The sequence below is a fragment of the Boleophthalmus pectinirostris genome, unplaced genomic scaffold, assembly GCF_026225935.1.
Source record: "Boleophthalmus pectinirostris isolate CB_2022bp ecotype Guang Dong unplaced genomic scaffold, ASM2622593v1 HiC_scaffold_16, whole genome shotgun sequence".
Taxonomy (NCBI): Eukaryota; Metazoa; Chordata; class Actinopteri; order Gobiiformes; family Gobiidae; genus Boleophthalmus; species Boleophthalmus pectinirostris.
This window is the reverse complement of record NW_026571095.1, coordinates 29572049-29596943: the sequence shown is the minus strand read 5'-3', so window position 1 is coordinate 29596943 and position 24895 is coordinate 29572049. Positions and strand designations below refer to the sequence as shown.

General features: G+C 41.8%; 1 protein-coding gene across 2 annotated transcripts in view; it reads left to right on the top strand.

Moving 5' to 3' along the window:
- st6galnac3 (ST6 (alpha-N-acetyl-neuraminyl-2,3-beta-galactosyl-1,3)-N-acetylgalactosaminide alpha-2,6-sialyltransferase 3) overlaps positions 1–24895 on the top strand; it is a 278580-nt gene that overhangs the window by 72410 nt on the left and 181275 nt on the right. For both annotated transcript variants that reach the window (XM_020919867.2, XM_055152090.1), the window contains exon 2: positions 5213–5404. In XM_020919867.2, coding sequence (XP_020775526.1) covers positions 5213–5404 — 192 coding nt within the window. The remainder of the gene's footprint in view (positions 1–5212; positions 5405–24895) is intronic.

Below are 24895 nucleotides of genomic sequence, written 5' to 3'. Positions count from 1 at the left end.
CACGAAACATCCAAAATCTGCTTAACTCTGGGTCTGGACGCCACAGGCATTATTGTGTTCTTCATACTATCAGAAAGCAGCTCTCATTTGCAAGAGCTCCCCGTTTCACAAAAATGTAGGGAATATTTTGAGTTTGGGTCAGGTTCGGCCCAGTCGGCTTTGTGTCGGGCACAGACTCGGGCCGCTCCTGCGCTCGGTGTTGTCGGTGTATATTTTTGGCTTCATATCGCCCAGCCCTACTGTGAAACATTCCTGACAAAGCAATAACATCTCCATGCAGAAAAGCACAAGAAAAGTTACACGACGCAGCTTTAAGATCACGAAAGAAAAGAAATGAGAAGAAAAAATCTGATTCTTTTTTTTGGTCATATGTTCCAGACTATGTGTCTAGAGCTACACATTTAGTTATCTTGACGTGTTTTGTCTTTTTGGGAGAAATAGGAGCCGTGTAGCCGTCCATAACATCTGCTGTGACCTGTGATCCATCAGGTTTATAAAGCGGCACACAGACCGTTTATTCGCTCGTGTTTCACCTCCACAGCTCCGACACGCACATTCCTCTACACACTTTATGCTCACCGTGGGCTCATTCACCGAGATTCGCCGTGGATTATAACGGCACAGAGCGAGTTCTGTTACCGGGAAAAACATTTATAATTCAAACTAATGAGGACCTCAGACGAGTCATTGTTGCAGCCCCTTCTGAGATCTCATCCTTCACTGCGATTGGCTGGATCCATCACTCAGACCTGACACCGAATCTCAATATGACAACGGCATCGCAGCGATCAGAACACTACTCACTTTTTATTGTGGCATCCAAATTGATATAGAGCCTCTAGTTTGTTGCTTGGTCTCGTTTCTGGCTTTGTTTTTGTTCCTTATTCACCAAATGAGAGAGTGATCTTTCAAAAGTGGATGTTTAATGTTGTTACTTGGAGACTTTTTATTATAGTATATGTTCACAGAATGTACTAAATATGTATACTTGTAGTTGTCTGTATAACGCAATTTCTGCTGATGTGTTTTGACGGAGGAAATTTGCAGTTTTGCATAGATGAAATATAAACCTAGACGTCTTTTTCTTTTTTTTCTTTTTTTTTGTATGTGTTTGTGAATTTGTATATTAGGGGTGTGCAAAAATATCGAAACATCCAAAAAATCGATATATCGTATTGTTTAATGTGATGGGCTGCTGCTATCGATACATCTCCAAGAATATTTTTTGGTATATTTTACTAAATTATTTTGTTACAGTGCTACAGTTTTGTTGTTTGTTCAGAGGAAGGACATTTTTTTATGCAACACATTTGACATTTTTACAGTTTTGAGGATTAAAATGAGTGAGTTTCATATTAATTTTGCACAAAAAGTGGTTTAACAAAGACTTTTAGTATCACAGCCATGATTTAGCTTTTATTTTTTATTCAATCATAACAAATTGATTTGAAATATATTGTATCGAATCAAAAGTGTACTGTATCAAGGTATGTATTATATCGGCAACTTCTTAATCATACTCAGCCTGAATCTATATATATAATTAGGGGTGTGCAAAATATTTAAATATCAATATAGCGTGTCGTTTAATGTGATGATACAGTATCGATATTGTGGGCTGCTGTATCGATATATCGCCATGAATATTTTTTTGTATATTTTCCTAAATTATTTTGTTACAGCGCTACAGTTTTGTTGCTTGTTCAGAGGAAGGAACCTTTTTTTATGCAACACATTTGACATTTTCATTGTTTTGAGGATTAAAATGAAAGAGTTCCATTGTATAAGGATGTAAATCTCCAGTTACCCAAAATAAATACATAAATAAATAAAAATTGTTTCACATGAACTTTGCACAAGAAATGGTGTAACAAAGACTTTTAGCATCACTGCCATGATTTAGCCTTTATTTTTTATTGAACCGTATCGAATCGATTTGAAATATATCGTATTGAATCGCCATATAGAATCGTAAGCTCACTGTATCGAGATATGTATCGTATCGTGGCCTATGTATCGAGGTATAGATTGTATCGGCATTTCTTAATGATACCCCGCCCTGCATATAATGTATAATATGTATATATGGGTATGTGTGTTTATGTAGATGCTGTATATATGTATTATAAATGTATATGTGCTTGTTTCTATATATGTATTTATGTGTATCTATGTGTGTGTGTGTGTGTGTGTGTGTGTGTGTGTGTGCTGTATATGCCCATCACTAGAGAGTTTCAGGGTGGGAGGTGTGGGGTTTAAAAGGAAGAAAAATGCAATGCCAACAGGAACATGTATACTTAACTGCAAATGATAACTCCTGAATAAAAATTTGATCACAAAAAAAAAAAAAAAAAGTGTATGTTTAACCCTGAATATGTTAATCATATAAATCATATAATAATTTATCACAAAGCCTCACACAGGCTGCACTGGTCTTGTGAGGTTTAAGTCATGTTATAATGCTGTTACCTCCTCAAAAACAGACCTGGAGTTGTTTACTTTTGTTTTCATTCACACGTGTTTAAGTCTAATGTAATTAGTCTGTGCACTTCTCTAAAGCTCTAAATCCTCTGTTAAACCCTGTGATGTCACGAAGCGGTAGTTTTCAAGTTATCAGCTCCTTCTACCTTTAGTTGTGTAGAGATTGGAGGTGTATGGAGTTTAAAAACACAGCGGAGCACTTCCTGTATTACCACATGACATCACAAGGTGGAGCAGAGTGTTTTCCGCTCCGTTTGAGAGAAGAACTCAGGGTAAATATGCAGGGTTTGTGTGTTAAACATGTGCGAATGAAACGAAACACAACTCCGGGTCTGCCCTGACGACGTCCATCTTGCTGGTCTATGTGATGAAGCACTTTTAATATATTCAGTCACTGTGCCTCGGGTTTGTACCTTGCCCACCTTTACATTTTTCAGTAAGGGCTACATTCTGTTCAGATTTCAAGTTTAACCTTCGTAGCGCACCCGTACTGCTACTTTTGACTTTTTTATGACCCAGTGAAGCGCTCTCTACCTCTTCCCTTCACAACTCCAGGTTTGTTTGTGATGAGGAAACAATGTGTGTACAACCCCTCAGTCGTCCAGGTAGACTCCATAGCAAAAGAAGAAATTCAGTTTGTCAGCTGGACAAAAGTTTGTTTTGGTCGAATATGTTTCGTAGCTCATCCAAGTTCAGTTCTGGTCAGATGCTGGTGGACACTGCCTTATGTCTGTCAGAAGGGAGGAGCTAACTACACTAAAACTACTCTAAAACTAACACACATACTTGTTTACAGTTTCTGTTAGTTTGGTAGGCCTATTGAACTGTGTGTGGGGTCATATTAGCAGAATCATTCAGGGCCATAATGAAGCTTTCACACCTCAGGGCCTGACCTCTCTATCCCTATTGTTTTGTTTGTTTGTTTTGATTTAGTTTTGAGGATGGAGTTGTACATAGGAGATAGATGATGTCTGAGTTCTCCATTTATGTTTAAGGAAGGATTCTCTCTCTTTTTTTTTTTTTATAACAAAAATAGCCTCTTCAACTCCCCTCTCTAACCAATTCTTTACTCTGGCTCAGATCTGTACCTCACAGCATGTACATGAGACTGAGGTCCACTATTGCTCTCTCGTCTGTGTTGGTACATCCTCTTGTGAAGTTGCTGTTTGCTTCTCCAGTGTTGTAGTGACATCATCTATCTCCTATTTACAACTCCATCCTAAACAAGTACATGTGTTAGTTTCAGAATAGTTTCAGTGTAGTTAGCTCCTCCCTGCAGGTAGATATAAGGAAGTGTCCACCAGCGTCTGACCAGAACTGAAGAAGCAGCTTGGATGAGCTGCGAAACGTACTCGACCAAAATAAACTTTTATCCAGCTGACAAATTAAATTTCTTCTTTTGCCACAAGGAAACAATATTATAACATCGATATGGAAAATAGCATAATATAGGCCCTTTAAAATAAAATAAAATCCCAACGAAAAGAATACCAGTAATCCAGAGCCTAGTGTAGCTTCTTACCTCAGCCTTGTTAGAGCCTTGTTAGGTCCTTGTTAGGTCCTTGTTAGGTCTTTGTTAGGTCTTTGTTCGGTCCTTGTTAGGTCCTTGTTAGGTCCTTGTTAGGTCCTTGTTAGGTCTTTGTTAGGTCTTTGTTAGGTCCTTGTTAGGTCCTTGTTAGGTCCTTGTTAGGTCTTTGTTAGGTCCTTGTTAGGTCCTTGTTAGGTCCTTGTTAGGTCTTTGTTCGGTCCTTGTTAGGTCCTTGTTAGGTCCTTGTTAGGTCTTTGTTAGGTCCTTGTTAGGTCCTTGTTAGGTCCTTGTTAGGTCTTGTTAGGTCTTTGTTAGGTCTTTGTTAGTCCTTGTTAGGTCCTTGTTAGGTCTTTGTTAGGTCCTTGTTAGGTCCTTGTTAGGTCCTTGTTAGGTCCTTGTTAGGTCCTTGTTAGGTCCTTGTTAGGTCCTTGTTAGGTCTTTGTTAGGTCCTTGTTAGGTCCTTGTTAGGTCTTTGTTAGGTCTTTGTTAGGTCTTTGTTAGGTCTTTGTTAGGTCCTTGTTAGGTCCTTGTTAGGTCTTTGTTAGGTCTTTGTTAGGTCCTTGTTAGGTCTTTGTTAGGTCCTTGTTAGGTCCTTGTTAGGTCTTTGTTAGGTCCTTGTTAGGTCTTTGTTAGGTCCTTGTTAGGTCCTTGTTAGGTCTTTGTTAGGTCTTTGTTAGGTCCTTGTTAGGTCTTTGTTAGTGTAAATGGCCACAATCCATTTTTAACGTGAGATGTGTTGTCTCAAAAATTGTAAACATCATGTAACATTTTGTAACTTAGATCTAATGTCCATTATTTCCAATCAGCTGATGCATTTTTTCAATATTTTGCAGATCTGTTATATTCATTATTGTTTAGGGATGTAATAGTATGACTTTTTTCTTTAAAAATGCCTTTAAAAACAAGCCTTTGGTTCTGTCATAAATCAAAGAGTTAAGATTTAAAAGTGCTTCATAATATATTGTATTTCGTTGTTTAAATTGGACAGAAACAGAGCAAAGGATCATGGTCTATGTAGTTCCCTCTGTTTCTTTTATGTATTGCTGCACCATAGCAATGAATTTAAGCAAAGGGACGTCAGATTTGATATTTTGTAATGGTCCACGGTATTATCGAGAGACTTTTGACGATACGATATCACAATATTACTAATCACGATATCACTTACTAAACTCTGACCCTGCTGTTGTGTTGTGTCCTCAGAGGAAGTCCCTGATCGCCACCAGCCTGATCGTGGTGGTGTCCCTCTTCGTGGTGGTGGTGAATCTGTCGGAGAAGCCTTACTTCCTGCTCCAGCCCGTGTTCGGACAGGGTTTTGGGGGACACTGGATGTTCAAACAGCCCTACAGAGCCTACAAGCCCCACCAAGGCTACCTGAGCATCCCCAAACAAGAGGTCAGAGCCACACGGAAAACGTACATTCACCATTCAGAGGTTTTTGGCTTGAACTGTAGCCTTGTGAGTGCAATTTGGGTCAGATACGCAGAGAAACGTAACGGTTCTGAGAGCGTTTTTCACGCTCTCTTTTTAGTCGACTCACCGATCAGCGGCATCTTTACTCCACCAAAAAATGTCCCTAAACACGTCACGTCTTTCCATGAGTTTCAAGTAGAACTGTTGCCATAGCGATTAACAATTTAAAACACACATCTTCGGAGTCTTCAAAATGATGTAAACAGAAAGGCGAAAGTCGAGGATACAGAGGTTGATTTCACGATTCCAGTTAATGTCATTTGTCAATATATAATACAAAATCAGAGGTGGGGTGTAAGAGAATTTAAGTAATTTATCTTCCACATACATCTCAGTTTAACATTGACTCACAAAAGCTATATTTACACCATGATCTTCCCTTGGCATACCATTGGCATACCATTATCTGAATTGTGGCATATTGCTGTCTAACTAGTGTCTACTGGCCTTCAGAGTCTCACCACTTGCTTTATAAAACCTCCTCCTTTGGAAGCAGAGTCAAGGGCCTTGAAGACTCACTTTTGAAATCATACTATGTGGACTTTTCATGTATTATTGATGGTAAATAAACTTCTCCTGCTTAAGACGTCCAGTTGGTCTCAAGCCCTTTACTTCCACCCCTTCTTGGATAAGCTGAAAACTTCGACAACAGAGGGGACTTGTAAGTTGTGACTATTTGTAGGACTTGGCTTGATAAAATGGACTAAGACTTGGGGCTTGACTCGGACTTGAAGATCAGTGACTTGGGAATTGATGAGGACTTGGACCCTGTGACTTGAGAAGACTTGATGCTTCTCCTAGAAATCCTCCTTAAAACTTTTATCTAGTTCTTAACTTTACAGGAACAAACTGTAACACGTCTGTCCCACTTTTCCATTTGTCACTTTGGTTGTCACTGAAGTACTGTGATGTGGTATCCTCAAATGTACTACAGAGAATATACAGTACAATACAGAAAAAACGAGGGAACTACAAAAAACATGATCCTTCCATTTCAGCGCAGACTACCTGATAAAATAACTGTTATTAAGCACTTTCAAATCTTAATTATTTCTATTCTGACCGTAATGTTTCACCCTTAGATCTTGTCAAGACATTTAAAAAGGAAAAAAATGCATTTCTACAACTCTTACATACTCATATATAAATATACCATGACTTTTTAAGTTACAATTTAGTTTAAAATTCATATAAATTGCAAAATCTAAGTGATACTTTGGTTTAAAGACTTGAAATGACTTGAAGCTTAAAGCAGACGACTTGGATTTGACTTGGACTTACGGGCCAGTGACCTGAAACTCGACTTGGACTTGCCTGTATTTGACTTGGGACTTGACTCGTACTTGAGGTCAAAGACTTGAGACTTGCAAAATAACGATTTGGTCCCACCTCTGCAAAATCAATATAGGAAGTATAGAAACTTCGAATATCTACTTCTAATACGTTTGTTTTGAATGTCAACGTTTCTCCTACGAACTTCTACTGTTCAGAAATAGATTTTTGTGCTTTTTGAACTCGAGCGTGTGTTTACAGCCTCAACTATTTCATGATAGCAAGACTGACAAGACACATATTTTCATTTGATTCCCACACAAACTGCACATACCTTTAATGCACACCATTAATTGTCTTTTTTCTTCTCAAATCCTGTATTTTTCTTTCTTCAAAATAAGTTAAAGGTCTCAAAAACATGAAAAACACAAGTTTATTTTAAAAGTTTTGCAGCGGTCCAAAGTTATTCCTTACTTACTTCATTATTCTTCATTATTCACCACGGAGCGAAGTTTTGCTGTCACAGTAAAGCTAAAAACGACTAGCATGCTGACAGCACACTTCATGATGATCTGACAAGGAAACGCTTTATAATTAAACTTATTTTGACCTCAAGAGCTGCTTCTACAACAAATCTGTACTGAGGCAAGACTGAGCATAAAATAAATATTCATAAAGTCTCAAATTAGTCCACTTGTCATGTTTTACTGAATGGGTCCTCTTTAGTCCTGGTTTAGTCCTGGAATCAGTCCTGGTTTAGTCCTGGTTTAGTCCTAGTTCTGTCCTGGTTCAGTCCTGGTTCTGTTCTGGGTTAGTCCCGGTTCAGTCCTGGTTCAGTCCTAGTTTAGTCCTGGTTCAGTCCTTTTTCAGTCCTGGTTTAGTCCTGGTTCAGTCCTGGTTCTGTTCTGGGTTTGTCCTGGTTCAGTCCTGGCTCAGTCCTGGTTTAGTCCTGGTTTAGTCCTGGTTCTGTTCTGGGTTAGTCCCGGTTCAGTCCTGGTTCAGTCCTTGTTCAGTCCTGGTTCAGTCCTGGTTCAGTCCTGGTTCAGTCCTGGTTTAGTCCTGGTTTAGTCCTGGTTCAGTCCTTGTTCAGTCCTGGTTCAGTCCTGGTTCAGTCCTGGTTCAGTCCTGGTTTAGTCCTGGTTTAGTCCTGGTTCAGTCCTGGTTCAGTCCTGGTTTAGTCCTGGTTCAGTCCTGGTTCAGTCCTGGTTCAGTCCTGGTTTAGTCCTGGTTCTGTTCTGGGTTAGTCCCGGTTCAGTCCTGGTTCAGTCCTGGTTTAGTCCTGGTTCAGTCCTTTTTCAGTCCTGGTTTAGTCCTGGTTTAGTCCTGGTTCAGTCCTGGTTTAGTCCTGGTTCTGTCCTGGTTCAGTCCTGGTTTAGTCCTGGTTTAGTCCTAGTTCTGTCCTGGTTCAGTCCTGGTTCTGTTCTGGGTTAGTCCCGGTTCAGTCCTGGTTCAGTCCTGGTTTAGTCCTGGTTCAGTCCTTTTTCAGTCCTGGTTTAGTCCTGGTTCAGTCCTGGTTCTGTTCTGGGTTTGTCCTGGTTCTGTTCTGGTTCAGTCCTGGTTTAGTCCTGGTTTAGTCCTAGTTCAGTCCTGGTTTAGTCCTGGTTCAGTCTTGGTTCTGTTCTGGGTTTGTCCTGGTTCAGTCCTGGTTTAGTCCTGGTTCAGTCCTTTTTCAGTCCTGGTTCAGTCCTAGTTCAGTCCTGGTTCAGTCCTGGTTCAGTCCTGGTTCAGTCCTGGTTCAGTCCTGGTTTAGTCCTGGTTCAGTCCTGGTTTAGTCCTGGTTTAGTCTTGGTTTAGTCCTGATTCAGTCCTGGTTTAGTCCTGGTTCTGTCCTGGTTCAGTCCTGGTTTAGTCCTGGTTCAGTCCTAGTTCAGTCCTGGTTTAGTCCTGGTTTAGTCCTGGTTTAGTCCTGGTTCAGTCCTGGTTTAGTCCTGGTTTAGTCCTGGTTCACTCCTGGTTTAGTCCTGGTTTAGTCCTGGTTCTGTCCTGGTTCAGTCCTGGTTTAGTCCTGGTTCTGTCCTGGTTCAGTCCTGGTTCAGTCCTGGTTTAGTCCTGGTTTAGTCCTAGTTCTGTCCTGGTTCAGTCCTGGTTCTGTTCTGGGTTAGTCCTGGTTCAGTCCTGGTTCTGTTCTGGGTTAGTCCCGGTTCAGTCCTGGTTCAGTCCTGGTTTAGTCCTGGTTCAGTCCTTTTTCAGTCCTGGTTTAGTCCTGGTTCAGTCCTGGTTCTGTTCTGGGTTTGTCCTGGTTCAGTCCTGGTTCAGTCCTGGTTCAGTCCTGGTTCTGTTCTGGTTCTGCTCTGGGTTTGTCCTGGTTCTGTTCTGGTTCAGTCCTGGTTTAGTCCTGGTTTAGTCCTAGTTCAGTCCTGGTTTAGTCCTGGTTCAGTCTTGGTTCTGTTCTGGGTTTGTCCTGGTTCAGTCCTGGTTTAGTCCTGGTTCAGTCCTTTTTCAGTCCTGGTTCAGTCCTAGTTCAGTCCTGGTTCAGTCCTGGTTCAGTCCTGGTTCAGTCCTGGTTTAGTCCTGGTTCAGTCCTGGTTCAGTCCTGGTTTAGTCCTGGTTTAGTCCTGGTTTAGTCCTGGTTCAGTCCTAGTTCAGTCCTGGTTCAGTCCTGGTTCAGTCCTGGTTTAGTCCTGGTTTAGTCCTGGTTTAGTCCTGGTTCAGTCCTAGTTCAGTCCTGGTTTAGTCCTGGTTCAGTCCTTTCAGTCCTGTTTAGTCCTGGTTAGTCCTGGTTTAGTCCTGGTTTAGTCCTGGTTCAGTCCTGGTTCGGTTCAGTCCTGGTTAGTCTGGTTCTGTTCAGTTGGTTCCTGGTTCAGTCCTGGTTTAGTCCTGGTTCTGTTCTGGGTTAGTCCTGGTTCAGTCCTTTTTCAGTCCTGGTTCAGTCCTGGTTTAGTCCTGGTTCAGTCCTGGTTCTGTTCTGGTTTAGTCCTGGTTCAGTCCTGGTTTAGTCCTGGTTCAGTCCTGGTTTAGTCCTGGTTTAGTCCTGGTTCAGTCCTGGTTTAGTCCTGGTTCAGTCCTGGTTCAGTCCTGGTTTAGTCCTGGTTCAGTCCTGGTTTAGTCCTGGTTTAGTCCTGGTTCAGTCCTGGTTCTGTTCTGGGTTTGTCCTGGTTCTGTTCTGGTTCAGTCCTGGTTCAGTCCTTTTTCAGTCCTGGTTCAGTCCTGGTTCTGTCCTGGTTCAGTCCTGGTTCAGTCCTGGTTTAGTCCTGTTTAGTCCTGGTTCAGTCCAGTCCTGGTTCAGTCCTGGTTTAGTCCTGGTTCAGTCCTGGTTTGTCCTGGTTTAGTCCTGGTTCAGTCCTGGTTCTGTTCTGGGTTAGTCCCGGTTCAGTCCTGGTTCAGTCCTGGTTTAGTCCTGGTTCAGTCCTGTTTAGTTCCTGGTTTAGTCCTGGTTCAGTCCTGGTTTAGTCCTGGTTCAGTCCTGGTTCAGTCCTGGTTTAGTCCTGGTTCAGTCCTGGTTTAGTCCTGGTTTAGTCCTGGTTCAGTCCTGGTTCAGTCCTGGTTCAGTCCTGATTCTGTTCTGGGTTTGTCCTGGTTCTGTTCTGGTTCAGTCCTGGTTCAGTCCTTTTTCAGTCCTGGTTCAGTCCTGGTTCTGTCCTGGTTCAGTCCTGGTTCAGTCCTGGTTTAGTCCTGGTTTAGTCCTGGTTCAGTCCTGGTTCAGTCCTGGTTTAGTCCTGGTTCAGTCCTGGTTTAGTCCTGGTTCAGTCCTGGTTCAGTCCTGGTTTAGTCCTGGTTTAGTCCTGGTTCAGTCCTGGTTTAGTCCTGGTTCAGTCCTGGTTCAGTCCTGGTTTAGTCCTGGTTCAGTCCTGGTTTAGTCCTGGTTCAGTCCTGGTTTAGTCCTGGTTTAGTCCTGGTTCAGTCCTGGTTTAGTCCTGGTTTCAGTCCTGGTTCAGTCCTGGTTTATTCCTGGTTCTGTTCTGGGTTAGTCCTGGTTCAGTCCTGGTTCAGTCCTGGTTCAGTCCTGGTTCAGTCCTGGTTCAGTCCTGGTTCAGTCCGTATGCGGTGCAAACGTTCAGCATCTCAATTGCTGTATCTTCTGCTCAGTAAATAAAGCCTGTGAAGTGAAGAAGTATTTTTGACAGTAACGTCGTGTCTGTGAATTCATATTCGTACTGAAGAAAGTGTAATCGTACATTTTCATTTTGTGATTGTAATTCTTGATGTCATAACTTTTCAGTTCGTATTCTGATGGACAAAATACACACAGTACATTTTATGTACGACTGGACTCATTCTAGAGTTTATGAATATTTATTTTATGCTCAACTACACCCACATATGCACGGATTTCTCTCCTCTGTACACACATATTTATGAAAGCTTTCTTACTCCATATTATGTGGTAAGGGAAGGAAGCGCTCCACTCCCAATACATGTTCACTAGAATAATTTGGATCATTTCATACCTGGAACAGCCCGTCAAAAGGTTAAAGGTGCACAGTGTAACCTTTCTGGAGGGTCCGCAACCATGACATGTTCCACCATATCTTTATCTTATCCATCTCTGTAGTGACAAGTAGGTCAATAGGACACGTTACATGCCAGATCTGTAGAGAGGCGACCGCGCTCACAAAAATAATGCATGATTTTCCAAGGCATTTTGAGCAATAAAAACACCATCAATCTAAATGCGTGGAAGATGACCAATTTAAACATCATACTGTTGAATAATCAAGGCGAAGCAATAATATCTCCATGGAAACTAGAAAAATGACATAGTGCACCTAGCTATTAACTACAGGCTTCCCACGGTCATGGAAATCCTGTAAAAGTCATGAAAATTTTAAATGTCATTTTCCAGGCCTAGGAAAGTCATGGGATTTTGTAAATTCAATGAAAGTTTTGGAAAAGTCATGGAATTTTAGTATCTCTTTCACGCAACTACATCGTTCTGTTAAGTTATCATTAGACTATTATGATTATTTTCCGAAAGTGTGCGCCTTTTGTTTAAAAGAGATGACAATAAATGCACTGACAGTATTTTGAATGTTAAAAAACTATAATACCAAATCATAAGGTGAGAGGAAACGGTTCACATTTCATATTTAGCTCTAAAAGTCTGATCAATTCTACACATGGTCCCGGTCAAGTAGAAGTAAACATCAAGGCCAAAAATTCAAGTTAATGCATCTGATATAAAAAATGTATTCAACAGATACATATGTACTCTAGTTTATGAAACTGTTTAAATTTTTTCTGTACCATTTTTGGTTCTAAAGTTACATACGTTTTAAACAGACCATGTATGAAACATGGAACAAAAATTATTTCCCAAATTTCAAAGACCTGCAAATCATGTAAATAAACTGATGTATTTCATCATATCTTGTGTTATTCCATCTTTGAACTGTTGATGAAGGTACATGATTTTTTTTTTAAAAATGTGTTTAAAATGATAAAAATTTGCTTGGAAGGACTGACATATTTTATAGAAATAGTTTCCTTTCATTTTGAAGTAATATTAAAGTATTTGGAAGAAAAAAGCGACAAATTATGCAAAATCATGCACCTTCTATTTGTTTGAACAATTTTCCGTTACCATGACCTTTCTTCATAAAAAATCTCATTACTCAAAAAGTAAGAGGTTTTTCAACCTAATCTTGTACCATATGGTAGAAAACTATATGAAGCAAATATTCAAACCAGTTTGTTAAGGATATGTAAGTGAGAACCACTAGTTATCACTGTTTGTATTTACTGCCCAAAAAGTGCTGCATATTTCATTCCCTCCGTTACCGACATGAGTTTTTAAATTTTTTGTCAACAACTTGAAAGAATATCACAGGTTTAACTTTAAATTTCTTTCCCCCTGTTTTCCCTCTGTTACCACTTGACCGGACCCAAATGTAGGCGCTGTAAAGTCATGGAAAATTCACTTTAGATCATGAAAAACTCACTGTTAACTTGATGAACTTGACTATTACTACATGTTATCAGAAGGTGGTAGCATTTTGAGCTTTGGAGATGTAGATGGTGCAATGATGCAGTGTTACTACACGTGTGAATGAAACAAAACACAACTCCAGGTCTGTTTATGAGGAGTTAACAACATTATCCCATGACTTAAAGCTTACAAGAGTCGATTTGTGTAATACTGGACCTTTAAACCTTCAAACTCACCTCTCCAGCGTTTTTCCTCTTTCATTAGACTTTCCATTGATCTAAAAGCGCCTTGTGTGTGTCTCATGTGAACTACGGTATATTTCCGTGTAATCCGAGTCTGTTTTCCAGCTTTGAAAACAGACCTGGTGTGCGGTATTCCCATTACAGTTTATGGTAATTGAAATATGAAAGGCTGATGATCCCCGTGTGAGAGGGAGGCGGGCGTACTCTGTGTGGGAGTGGAGAAGTAAATTACATTGTATTTATGCTTCATGTATTTATGTACTGAGATGAAACTCGATGGGAAAGGAAATTGTTTTGAGTTTTGATTAATAACAGCGTCTTTCTTTAGATACAGCCACGAATACGGCATGTTGTATTTTTATTACAGCAACGAAAAAAGAGGGGACTGAAGAGGTTTAGTTTATGCATGTCTGAGTAATCTAGTGATCTCTCCGAGGCCCTATTCAAACCCACTGTGTGACTTTGTCCAATGCTCCCACACGACAATTCTACATAAATATACACAAACGTGACACAAAACTGTACACTACGACTTCACAAACCTGATGCGATGTGCAGGAGGTAGTAGCTCGTGTGGTAATACAGAAAATGCTCCACTGTGTTTTTAAACTCCACACACCTTCACTAGAATCATTTGGATCATTTCGGTCCTGGTATTGCCGATCTTTACTAAACAGCTTCATGACATCACAAGGTGCAACAGAGCATTTTGAGTTTTGGAGATGTACCCAGACTATTATAAAAGGATTACTCAAAACATTTGAATGGAACAAAACACAATTCCAGGAATGTTTTTGATGAGGTAGCGGCATTATAACATGACTAAGGCTTCGTTCAGACTACAGGGCTTAAGGCTCAATTTGGATTTTTTATGTGAAATCCAATTATTTTGCGAGGTCGTTCACATTTCCAATTAAACGCGACTTGTATGTGATCTCCAGTGTGAACTTAAAATGCCCCAAAAGTGTCCCGCATGAGCCTTGAAGGACACGATGACGTCACACGAAGCGAGCGTGCTCAGTGTTTACGGAAGTCGCCTAACTGTCGTACAGGAAGCCAGAACATGTACAGCTTATTTGTTTTAAGGAGGAGATTGAGAAGGAGAAGGACGAGGTTTTTGGTCACGGTGTTTTGTGGGGCAGTGGCAGCAACGTGGAGCCACAGCCAAGAGTGGAGGGATTGTTATGTGCTTCACTGCTTCACTGACACGGAGTTCATACACAAGTTTCGTATAATGAGAAGAACATTTGTGTACATTTGTGAGTGCCTACTTATATCACAGGAGGAGGTAACCTTATGCAGGAGGTAACACATCTTCGACGGTCTATTTCAGTGAGCAAATGCGTCGGAGTTGGGCTGTAATAGGAGCTTGTTACCATGTTTTTATGACATGTAGGTGGGATGAATGCACCTTGGCCGTTCAGACTGAAATCCATGTCAAAAGATCAGATATGTATCGGTTTTAGGAGCACATATCCAAGTGGCCTGGGTCACATTTGAAAAAATTAGGCTACGTTCAGACTGCAGCCTGAAGTGACCCAAATCAGATTTTTTGGCCCCTATGTGACCTGTATCTGATCTTTTAATGACAGTCTGAACGACACAGATCCGATTTTTTCAAATGCGACGCCAGGACACTTGTAGATGTGCTCCTAAAACATACATATCCGATCTTTTGACATGCGACTTCAGTGTGAACGGCCAAAGCGCATTCATCCGACCTACACGTTATCAACAAGACATAAACGTCACTATTCTGCGCTGAAGTAGGCAAAAATTGTTAATGAACTCCGTGTCACTGAAGCGAAGCACATCACCACTCACCACTCTTGGCTCCGTCTCCACATCCACACGTTCCTTTCTACGGACGTCGCTGCCACTGCCCCACAAAACACCACGGCCAAAAACCTCGTCCTTCTCCTTCTCAATCTCCTCCTTAAAACAAGTAAGTTGTTCATGTTCTGGCTCCGGTACAAGAGGAACATTAAAATCTCCAGGTGCTCAGTGCTCGCGTCCATGTTTGGACAACTTCCGTAAACACAGAACACGCTCACTGCGGTTGACGTCATCGTGTCTCCAGTGCACATGCAGGACACTTTTGGGCTGTTTAATGTTCACACTGGAGTCACATACAAGTCACATTTGATTGGAAATGTGAACGACCTCGCAAAAACATGGAATTTCACAAAAAAATCCAAATTGAGCGTTAAGCCCTGCAGTCTGAACGTAGCCTTAGATCTGTGTGGTTCAGACTGTCATTAAAACATCAGATACCGGTCGCATAGGGTTGAAAAAATCGGATTTGGGTCACTTGAAGCTGCAGTCTGAACGTACCCTAAAAGCTCACAAGAATCCAATTTACATAATACAGGACCTTTAAACTGAAATTTGATGTTGCGACACCTGTACTTACAAGAGCTGTTACACACGGAGCAAAAATGTTGTTATAATCCTCGAGAATCAAATCGAGTCTTCGCAAATTTATGGCAATCAAAACGAAATAGCTCTTTAAATTCGCGAAATCACAATTGGACTTTCCCCCCCAAAGTTGTGCAGCCTTAATAGAGTCATAACCAGTGTGCTGGAGTGTGGAGATTGGCCCCTGCTCTGCCTCTCGGGTTCAGCCTGATATTTTCAGACGAATGCTCCATCCTGCTGCTCCTCTGAGGGAGGCGTCAGACCCACCAAGCCCCAAAGCAATCACCCTCTCCTCCATCCCCTCTCCAGACCCTCCCTCTCTCACCCAGGACTGAAATTAGGCCTGTTTAAGTGTTTACCCAGTCCCCAAATCTGCAGCAAATGAAAAGAGTGAAGATTGGCAGCGGAGTCCGTGTGGTCCTGGAGAAATGGAGATGATATACACAGAAATGACTGGTTGGTTAAAAACAGGATAACTCAAAAGACGCTGCAGAAGAATACGAGAAAATCTAGAGATATAAATTTAAAACTTCTGGGTATAACTTTAAATAATCAACAATTTAATAATTCGGTGCGTTTCATTTTGTTGTGGGCATTCATTTGTGTTTTCTGTTGATTATATTTTGTTACAGATATAAATTGCTTTTTCATCCAAACAGAATAACTTAAAAGACACTGCAGGGGAATAGGAAAAAAAATAAAGAAAATCTAGAGATATCAGTTTGAAACTTTTGCTGTAGTTAGTCACAGAAAAAATGTATTACAAGTTTTTCATCGTGTAATGTTTTCAGATTAAAATTTTTTTTAAAAAGACAGTTTTGGGGACATTCAAAACAGAATCATGAAAAAATAGCCAGTTTAAAAATTCTTACTTCGTTTTGCTGTGAAAATCTAACTGGAAATTTGTCTGAACTTGCCAATTTTGCCTTTTCTGGAGTTAAAGGTGCACTGTGTAACTTTTTGGTTGGGGGTCCGTCACCTGCTTCACCTGGAATGTTCCACGGTGTGACATTAAACAGCTCTACCTTACATTTATTCAATTACAGGTGGTTTTATAGCTCAAAATTACATAGAAAAACACATTCTGACTGTGAGCGGGGTCGATTCTCCACAGATCTGACCTGTAACTTGGTCTGGTTTGGTCTCCATGAAGATAGAAACTTTAATGCCAGACTGTGGAACATTCCAGACAAAGCATGTGGATGATTGACTGAGTCTATGGTTCAGGCCTGAAAATATCCAAATGATTCTAGTGAAGGTGTATGGAGTTCAAAAACACAGTGGAGCACCTTTGTTACCACATGACATCACAAGGTGGAACAGAGAGAGAGAGAGAAGAACTCAGCCTAAATCTGCAGGGTTTGTGAGTTAAACATGTGAATGAAACAAAACACAAGTCCAAGTCTGTTTGTGATGAAGAAACCAGGAGTGTAATGTTACACAAAAATCATGGTTTAGTTCGTACCTCGGTTTTGAGGTCACGGTTCAGTTCATTTTCGGTACAGAATAGAACAAAATGCAAAACCAAAATTTGCTTGTTGTTTCTTTGGGTGTTTATTAATTTTATTAAATGCAAAGTGTTAATCAATTAATAAATTAAATAAAATATTTCTGTAAGCAAACTTTAAAGATTATATAAAAACTTCAAAAAGTAAAGGCGTGTAACAGTTCACTTGGGTTTTGGCCAGTTTTTGGTTGTTGGGTTGGTTGGTGTGGGTTGTGTGCAGTTGGTGGTTGGGTGGGGTGTGGGAACTGTGGGTGGTGTGGGGTGTGGGGTGTGGGGTGTGGGGGTGTGGGTGTGGGGTGTGGGGGTGTGGGTGTGGGGTGTGGGGGTGGGGTGTGGGGGTGTGGGGTGTGGGGTGTGGGGTGTGGGGGTGTGGGGGTGTGGGGGTGTGTGGGGGTGTGGGGGTGTGGGGGTGTGGGGGTGTGGGGTGTGGGGTGTGGGTGTGTGGGGGTGTGGGGTGTGGGGTGTGGGTGTGGGGTGTGGGGTGTGGGTGTGGGGTGTGTGTGGGGGTGTGTGGGGGTGGGGTGTGGGGTGTGGGTGTGGGGTGTGGGTGTGGGGTGTGTGGGGTGTGGGGTGTGGGGTGTGGGGTGTGGGGTGTGGGGTGTGGGGGTGTGGGGTGTGGGGTGTGGGGGTGTGGGGTGTGGGGTGTGGGGTGTGGGGTGTGGGGTGTGGGGTGTGGGGTGTGGGGTGTGTGGGGGGTGTGGGGTGTGGGGGTGTGGGGGTGGGTGTGGGGGGTGTGGGGGTGTGGGGGTGTGGGGTGTGGGGTGTGGGGTGTGGGGTGTGGGGTGTGGGGGTGTGGGGGTGTGGGGTGTGGGGTGTGGGGGTGTGGGTGTGGGGGTGTGGGGTGTGGGGTGGGGTGTGGGGTGTGGGGGTGTGTGGGGGTGAGGACCAGAACGCAACGACCGTAGTTTTAAAAGGATTCACGTGGTTCGGAGGGACGTAGTTAAGGCAGGGGGCAATTGTTGTGAAGGCGGCCGTCCTAAATCTCTGCAGGAAACACTGCCCCAATAACAGACGAGTTCCCTTGTGAATATTAAAGAGCCGAGCCTCTGTGTAGCTGCACATGTAAACACACACTAATTGCATGAATTCACTCGTGCACAGCCCTGCACGGAACCGACTGAACTGGTTCAGCACAAACACATGTACTGTTACACTCCTAATTATAACAGAGATCAGAAAGTAGCTTTATCTGGGCCCTTCAAATTAAAATGAATATCCCTTCAAACTCCTGCAGTGGCCCTCGTCCCTGGCCCCAGAGCCAGGCCCTCACATGTAAAATGCATAACCCTGGGGCCCACACGGGTCTCATTCTGCTGATGCCATTGAGTCTGTTTCCAGCTCTGACGAATGCTCTTTGAGAACGAGAAACATTTGTCTCCTGCCCGGATACAGGCGCAGGCAGGAGCGCAATGTGTTCGTGGAGATTTGACGTTCAATTCAAGGGTTTATAAATGTAACTAACGGCAACCAGCCAAGGAGAATGAGATCGCGTGGAGGGAGGAAGAGACAGAGCAATAATTTATATTACACTAAATAGTCTCCTGTGAGCTTTTATTCATGTTAGAATGTTGTTACCTCATCAAAAACAGACCTGGGGTTTTGTTTTGTTTCATTCACACATGTTTGCGTAATCTTTAATCCATTATTAGTCTGTCTACATTTCCAAAGCTCAAAATGCTCGGTTCCACATTGTGATGTCATCAAGTGGTAGTTCTAAAACTATACTGTGATCCAAAGCAAGAAAAATGATCTGATGAAGGCTTTTTGCCAAAATGTAATTTAAAAATAAAAAATGCTTTTGGATATCGGCCATCTGAGTGTGTTATGTATTTTTTTCTTTTCTTCATTTTCTCCCTGTATCACTTCTCAATGACATCACAAGGTGGAACTGAGTGTTTTCAGTTTGAGAGAAGAACACAGGCTAAATATTCAGGATTTCTGTGTTTAAGGTGCATTGTGTAATTTTCCAGGTTGGGTCTGTCACCATGAAGATGCTATTGCTTTCCCTGTAATGTATGATATTAAACTTTAATTTATATATTGTATAACTTAAATTATGGGTGTTTTTATTGCTCAAAAATGCCTTTATCAACATGTATCTTTACTGTAAGAGTAAGGGCTCACTTGTAAATATGATCTAGCGAAATTTCCTGCTTGTCCCTATGGAGATTGATAAGTTTAAAGAGCCATTAAACACCCTCCCGAAGCTTTACTCCACCCCTAAGCAAAATCTGAAAAATCCTCCAGAGTGGGCGGTGCCTGGTGGGTTGGGGGGAGAGGTTGTGGTTTGGGGTCTAGAGGGATGATTGACAGCTGACCAACAGGCACAACGATAAAACAAGGCGTGGACTGCGCTCGTCATGTAATAACCTGACTCTCACATAATAATAATCTGACTCTGACATCTGACTCACTGGCGGTCGTTAGCCCAACCTAAAAATTCAAACGTACTGGTCGTAGTTGATCCTAAAGAGGCCGTTGCAGACACGACTTTTGACCCAAAAGTCAGATTTTTAACAAATATGCACTTAAACCAAAGCCAGGATTGGGTATACATTTCTATTTTATACCCATTTACACTAGACAGACTGATCTCCGCTCAATTTAATTTCTCTCCAATGATTAGGTCAGGAATCGGAATACAATAGACGGTTCGTAAAAACCCCAGAAGTGCAAGTTCGGGCACCAGCCAATCAGCGAAGAGACATACATTCTGTGTCGTCAATGATTCCTAAGGTCGAGGATTTAAAGCTGGAACAAAGAGAATGTTTGGTGAATTTTATCAAGGAGAAAGATGTTATTGTCCTTCTTCTGAGATTTGAGAAAATCTTAATATACCAATTAGCCCCGTTAGTGGTGCATTACATACATCACGACCATTCGAAAATTTTCTAGATCGTCGGAAGAATTAACGATTGATTAAATGAAAAAGGTACCTGCCAACTGTCGAGCGAACGGATTCTAACACTGTGAGGTCAGACGGTTTCTACGAAGTGAAACCGGCTGATGAATTGTTCTACATTTGCACAGCTAATCAGTAAAAAGAAGCGATTTTGGTGTTTCGAGACCCTTTAATGACATACTTTGGAACATTGCAATCCAAGCAATAACATCTCCGCCAGGAAAGTTACACAATGCGCCTTTAAATACGCGTGAATGAAACGAAACGCACCTCCAGGCGTGTTTGTGATGACGGCGGAACATAACATGGATCAAACACGTGCGTAAAACGGGCCTGAGGTTGTGAAGGAGACGAGCGGCTTTGATTCACCGGCTGTTGATTCACGCGTTTTTATATTTTCACATAAACCATAGCGGCGACTGTCAAGGTTTAATACAAGTGTTAACAAAGAAATTAAAAGGAAAACAAATGAACTGCAACGAAACAAAACAAAATAAATCAATTACTGACAAAACGCAAGAAAATATAATTAACAGAAAGCACAAATGAGTGTCCGCAATAAAACGAAATACACAGAATTACTAAACTGTTGATTATTTAAAGGTGCATTGTGTAACTTTTTGACTGAGGGTCCGTCACCAAAACCTGAGTTCTTGCTCCTCCCTACTTCACTTTAAAACCCTCCTAAAAAACACATTTTTTCAAGATGGCGTTCAGCAGCCCATGAGCTCTACTTCAAACTATTGTCTTGGAGTATAAAGTCACTCGTTTATGTCATATTTTATCTATTTTATATTTGTGTTATTGTTTCACTGTGTTGTGTTTCATGACGTAAAATACTTTGGTGCAACTTAAATAAAATGACTGGACTAAACCAGGACTAAAACCAGATCCAAACCAGGACTAAACCAGGACTAAAATCAGGACTAAATCCAGATCTAAACCAGGTCTTAACCAGGACTAAAATCAGGACTAAATCCAGATCCAAACCAGGTCTAAACCAGGACTAAAATCAGGACTAAATCCAGATTTAACTAGGACTAAACCAGGACTAAAATCAGGACTAAATCCAGATCTAAACCAGGACTAAACCAGGACTAAAACCAGGTTTAAATCAGGTCTAAATCAGGACTAAAATCAGGACTAAATCCAGATCTAAACCAGGACTAAAACCAGGTTTAAATCAGGTCTAAACCAGGACTAAAATCAGGACTAAATCCAGACCTAAACCAGGACTAAACCAGGACTAAAACCAGGTCTAAAATCAGGAATAAACCAGGACTAAACCAGGACTAAAACCAGGTTTAAACCAGGTCTAAACCAGGACTAAAATCAGGACAAAATCCAGATCTAAACCGGGATTAAAATCAGGACTAAAACCAGGTTTAAATCAGGACCAAAATCAGGACTAAAATCTGGACAAAATCCAGATCTAAACCGGGACTAAAATCAGGACTAAAGCAGGACTAAACCAGGACTAAAACCAGGACTAAACCAAGCCTAAAACCAGGTTTAAATGAGGACCAGAATCAGGACTAAAATCAGGACTAAATCCAGATCTAAACCAGGACTAACAAAGGACTAAAACCAGGTTTAAACCAATTTCCCTGAAGTAAACTTGAACTACAATGAAACAACACTGAGTCTGACATTACTTCTTCTTATATTTGAAATGCGTAATAGAAATGTAGCCTTAAAAACACAACAATTTAAAAATATGTCCCTGACATTTTCATGACATCACAAGGTGGAACAGAGAATTTTGAGCTTTGGAGATGTAGACAGACTAATAATAAAGGGTTACTCAAACATTTGAATGAAACAAAACACAAGTCCAATTCTGTTTTTGATGAGGTAACCACATTATAACAGCTAAAAAGTCACATGATCATACTTCATTTTTTCATTTTTATGTCATACTGGACCTTTAATGCCTCAGATTTCCTCTTTCTTCTTAGAATTTTTGTCATTTCAATTGAACGTGCCGCGCTTCTTGTTCTTCTCAAGGTAGTTTTGATGTTAACTGATCAAATTCCTCTTTCAAAACATTTCCGTCTGCCAATGTTTTCAACTCATCTTCCAGGTTTCTGTCTCAAGATGAAATAATTTGTTTCAGAGTTTCTCATTTTGTGCACTGATGCGGTCATTTTCAGCGTTTAACAGAATCCTGTGTTCTTCTCGGTTTTGTTCAGGCAATTTTGATTTTAACATTTTCAGCTCCGTTTTCAAAATACCGTTCTGGTCTGTCAGTGTTTCCACCTGGTCTTCCAATTTTCTTATTACTTATTGAGCGATAACTGAATTGAATCATTTCTTTTTCGAGGTTTCTCATTTTGTGTGCAGACGTGTAACAGTTGTGGGGAATCCGTGTGTCATTTGTTCATTCGTTTTTCAATATAAAACCAAAAATAAGAAAATGGAAAAACGGATAAAGGCCGTTTCCCTTTTACGTGACTTCTGTGACTGCGATGCCGGACTTTTGCACCGCATACGGACTGAACCAGGACTGATCCAGGTCCGGGACCAGACCAGGACCAGACTAGGACGAGATAGGGACCAGACCAGGACCAGACCGAGACTGAGATCAGAACTGAGACAGGGACCAGACCGAGACTGAGACTAGACCAGGACCAGAGCGGGACCAGACCAGGACCAGACCGAGACTGAGATCAGAACGGAGACCGGGACCAGACCAGGACCAGACCGGGACTGAGACCAGGACCAGATAGGGACCAGACCAGGACCAGACCGAGACTGAGATCAGAACTGAGACCGGGACCAGACCGAGACCAGACCAGGACCAGACCGGGACCAGACCAAGACCAGACCAGGACCAGACTGAGACAGAGATCAAGACCAGACCGGAGGGTCAGAGCCCACGGCAGGGCGGAGGCTCGGAGTCAAAGCTCAGAGTCTCCTCTGGTCCCGGTCTGGTCCGGTCTGGTCCCGGTCTGGTCCCGGTCTGGTCCGGTCTGGTCCTGGTCTGATCTCGGTCTCGGTCTGGTCCCTGTCTCAGTCCCGCTCTGGTTTCAGTCTGGTCCCGGACCTGGATCAGTCCTGGTTCAGTCCGTATGCGGTGCAAAAGTCCGGCATCGCAGTCACGGAAGTCACGTAAACATTATCAGTTTTTTCCATTCTTCATTTAAACACAAAATCGAAAACTGAAAAAAACAAATCGTTATCTGTTTTTTCATTTTGGTTTTGGAGACAAATAATGAAGAAAACTGTTGTTTTTTCATTTTCTTATTTTTGGTTTTATATTGAAAAACGAATGAATGAATGATACACGGATTGTGGGGCTGTTTTGGCTGACACGTCTCTTCAACATCACGTGGCGGTCGGGGACAGTACCTCTGGACTGGCAAACCGGGGTGGTGGTCCCTCTGTATAAGAAGCGGGACCGGAGGGTGTGTTCCAACTACAGGGGAATCACACTCCTCAGCCTCCGCGGTGTAAGGTCTATGCCAGGGACTGGAGAGGAGAATCCGGCCCGATAGTCGAACCTCGGATCCAGGAGGAGCAGTGTGGTTTTCGTCCTGGTCGTGGAACACTGGACCAGCTCTACACTCTCCATCGGGCGCTCGAGGGTTCATGGGAGTTTGCCCAACCAGTCCACATGTGCTTTGTGGATCTGGAGAAGGCATTCGACCGTGTTCCTCGTGGTGTCCTGTGGGGGGTGCTCTGGGAGTATGGGGTCCGGTCCCTGTATGACTGGAGCAGGAGCTGTGTTCATTGCCGGCAGTAAATCAGGCTGTGTTTACATGATGACGGTCTGAACAGAAGACGCAAAAGTGGCGTCGCGACTTCACTTTTTATTCCACATTTAGACGAGCATTTTCGGGAGGAAATCTGTGTGCATACGATGACGTGTGTGAAATTCGATTGGGTATGCATGCCAGGCGGCTATGTGCTGACGCAATATGGTGACGCATTTGACATAAACGTGTAAGCAGATCTGACTAGAGTTTTGTGTCTTGGACATTGTAGACTGAAACGCTATGGCAGAGCGTATTCAACTTTTCCACTCTGGAGGGTGGTTTCAGATTTTCTCGTTTTTAAGCCCCCATAAATAAAAAGGCACTTCTGATAAAATATTTTGTTGTTTTTACCTGTAAGCGTTCTCGTGTAAACAGACCCTCAGACCTGTTCCTGGTGCATGTTGGACTCCGCCAGCGCTGCCCTTTGTCACCGGTTTTGTTTATTGTATTTATAGATAGAATTTCTAGGTGCAGTCAGGGGCCGGACTGGAGACCACAGGATCTCATCTCTGTGCAAACTCTCAAATAAAGCGTTAATTTGTTAATCTGTTTACACGAGATCCATCTTGACAAAAACTTGTATCATTATTATTAGTCCGTAAATACTTGTGTGCCAGTCGGATTTGATAGTTTTATTCAAATTTAGAGATAATTTATTTGTGTCAAACCATATTTTTGGCAGCATCATTTCAGATGTTATATGAGATAGTAATTGTTGTGTGCCGTCTGCATAACAAAATTTGTGTCATCTGCGAATAATAATACTGCTGTAGACACTTTGCATAAGTCATTAATATATAAAATAAATTAGGTCCCAATTCTCCGTTAAGGATGGAAAAATACAAATTTCTAATCTCAAAATTGCATTTGAGGTTCACAAAAAGTATAATTTATAATGAAATGTGTAATATATGCAGAAGAAGTGACAAACTATAGTGGACTCAACTTTTCTGTGAGGATTTTCAGTTCAATTCATCTTTATTCCGTAGTCATTGTCCATTTTGTCCAGTCAGACCTCAAAATCTGGACTTTAACTTTGTCAAAAATGCTTAGTGTCTATTATAATCACTTCTTAAATTAACAAATAATATAAAACACAATTGTAAATGTAACAGGTAATGAAGATGGCCAAGCTTGTAATGTAAAAACGTACAGTTTTTTTTACTTTTAGACCAATTAAAAAGTGGTCCAAAAGTCCGAGACACTCTGGAATTAGAATGAATGCACTTTTGTGGTTATACAGGACAAGCATTGGACTTTTGGGCTGCTTTTTACTAGCCAGGCTGGTGCCACCTCGTGCTTCCGCTGAATTTCATTTTTCTCCAGCGACTAGGTCAGGAATCGGAACACACTAGATGGTTCACAAAAACCCCGGAAGTGCAAGTTCGGGCACCAGCCGATCAGCGAAGAGACATATATTCTGTGTTGGCAACGATTCCCAAGATCAA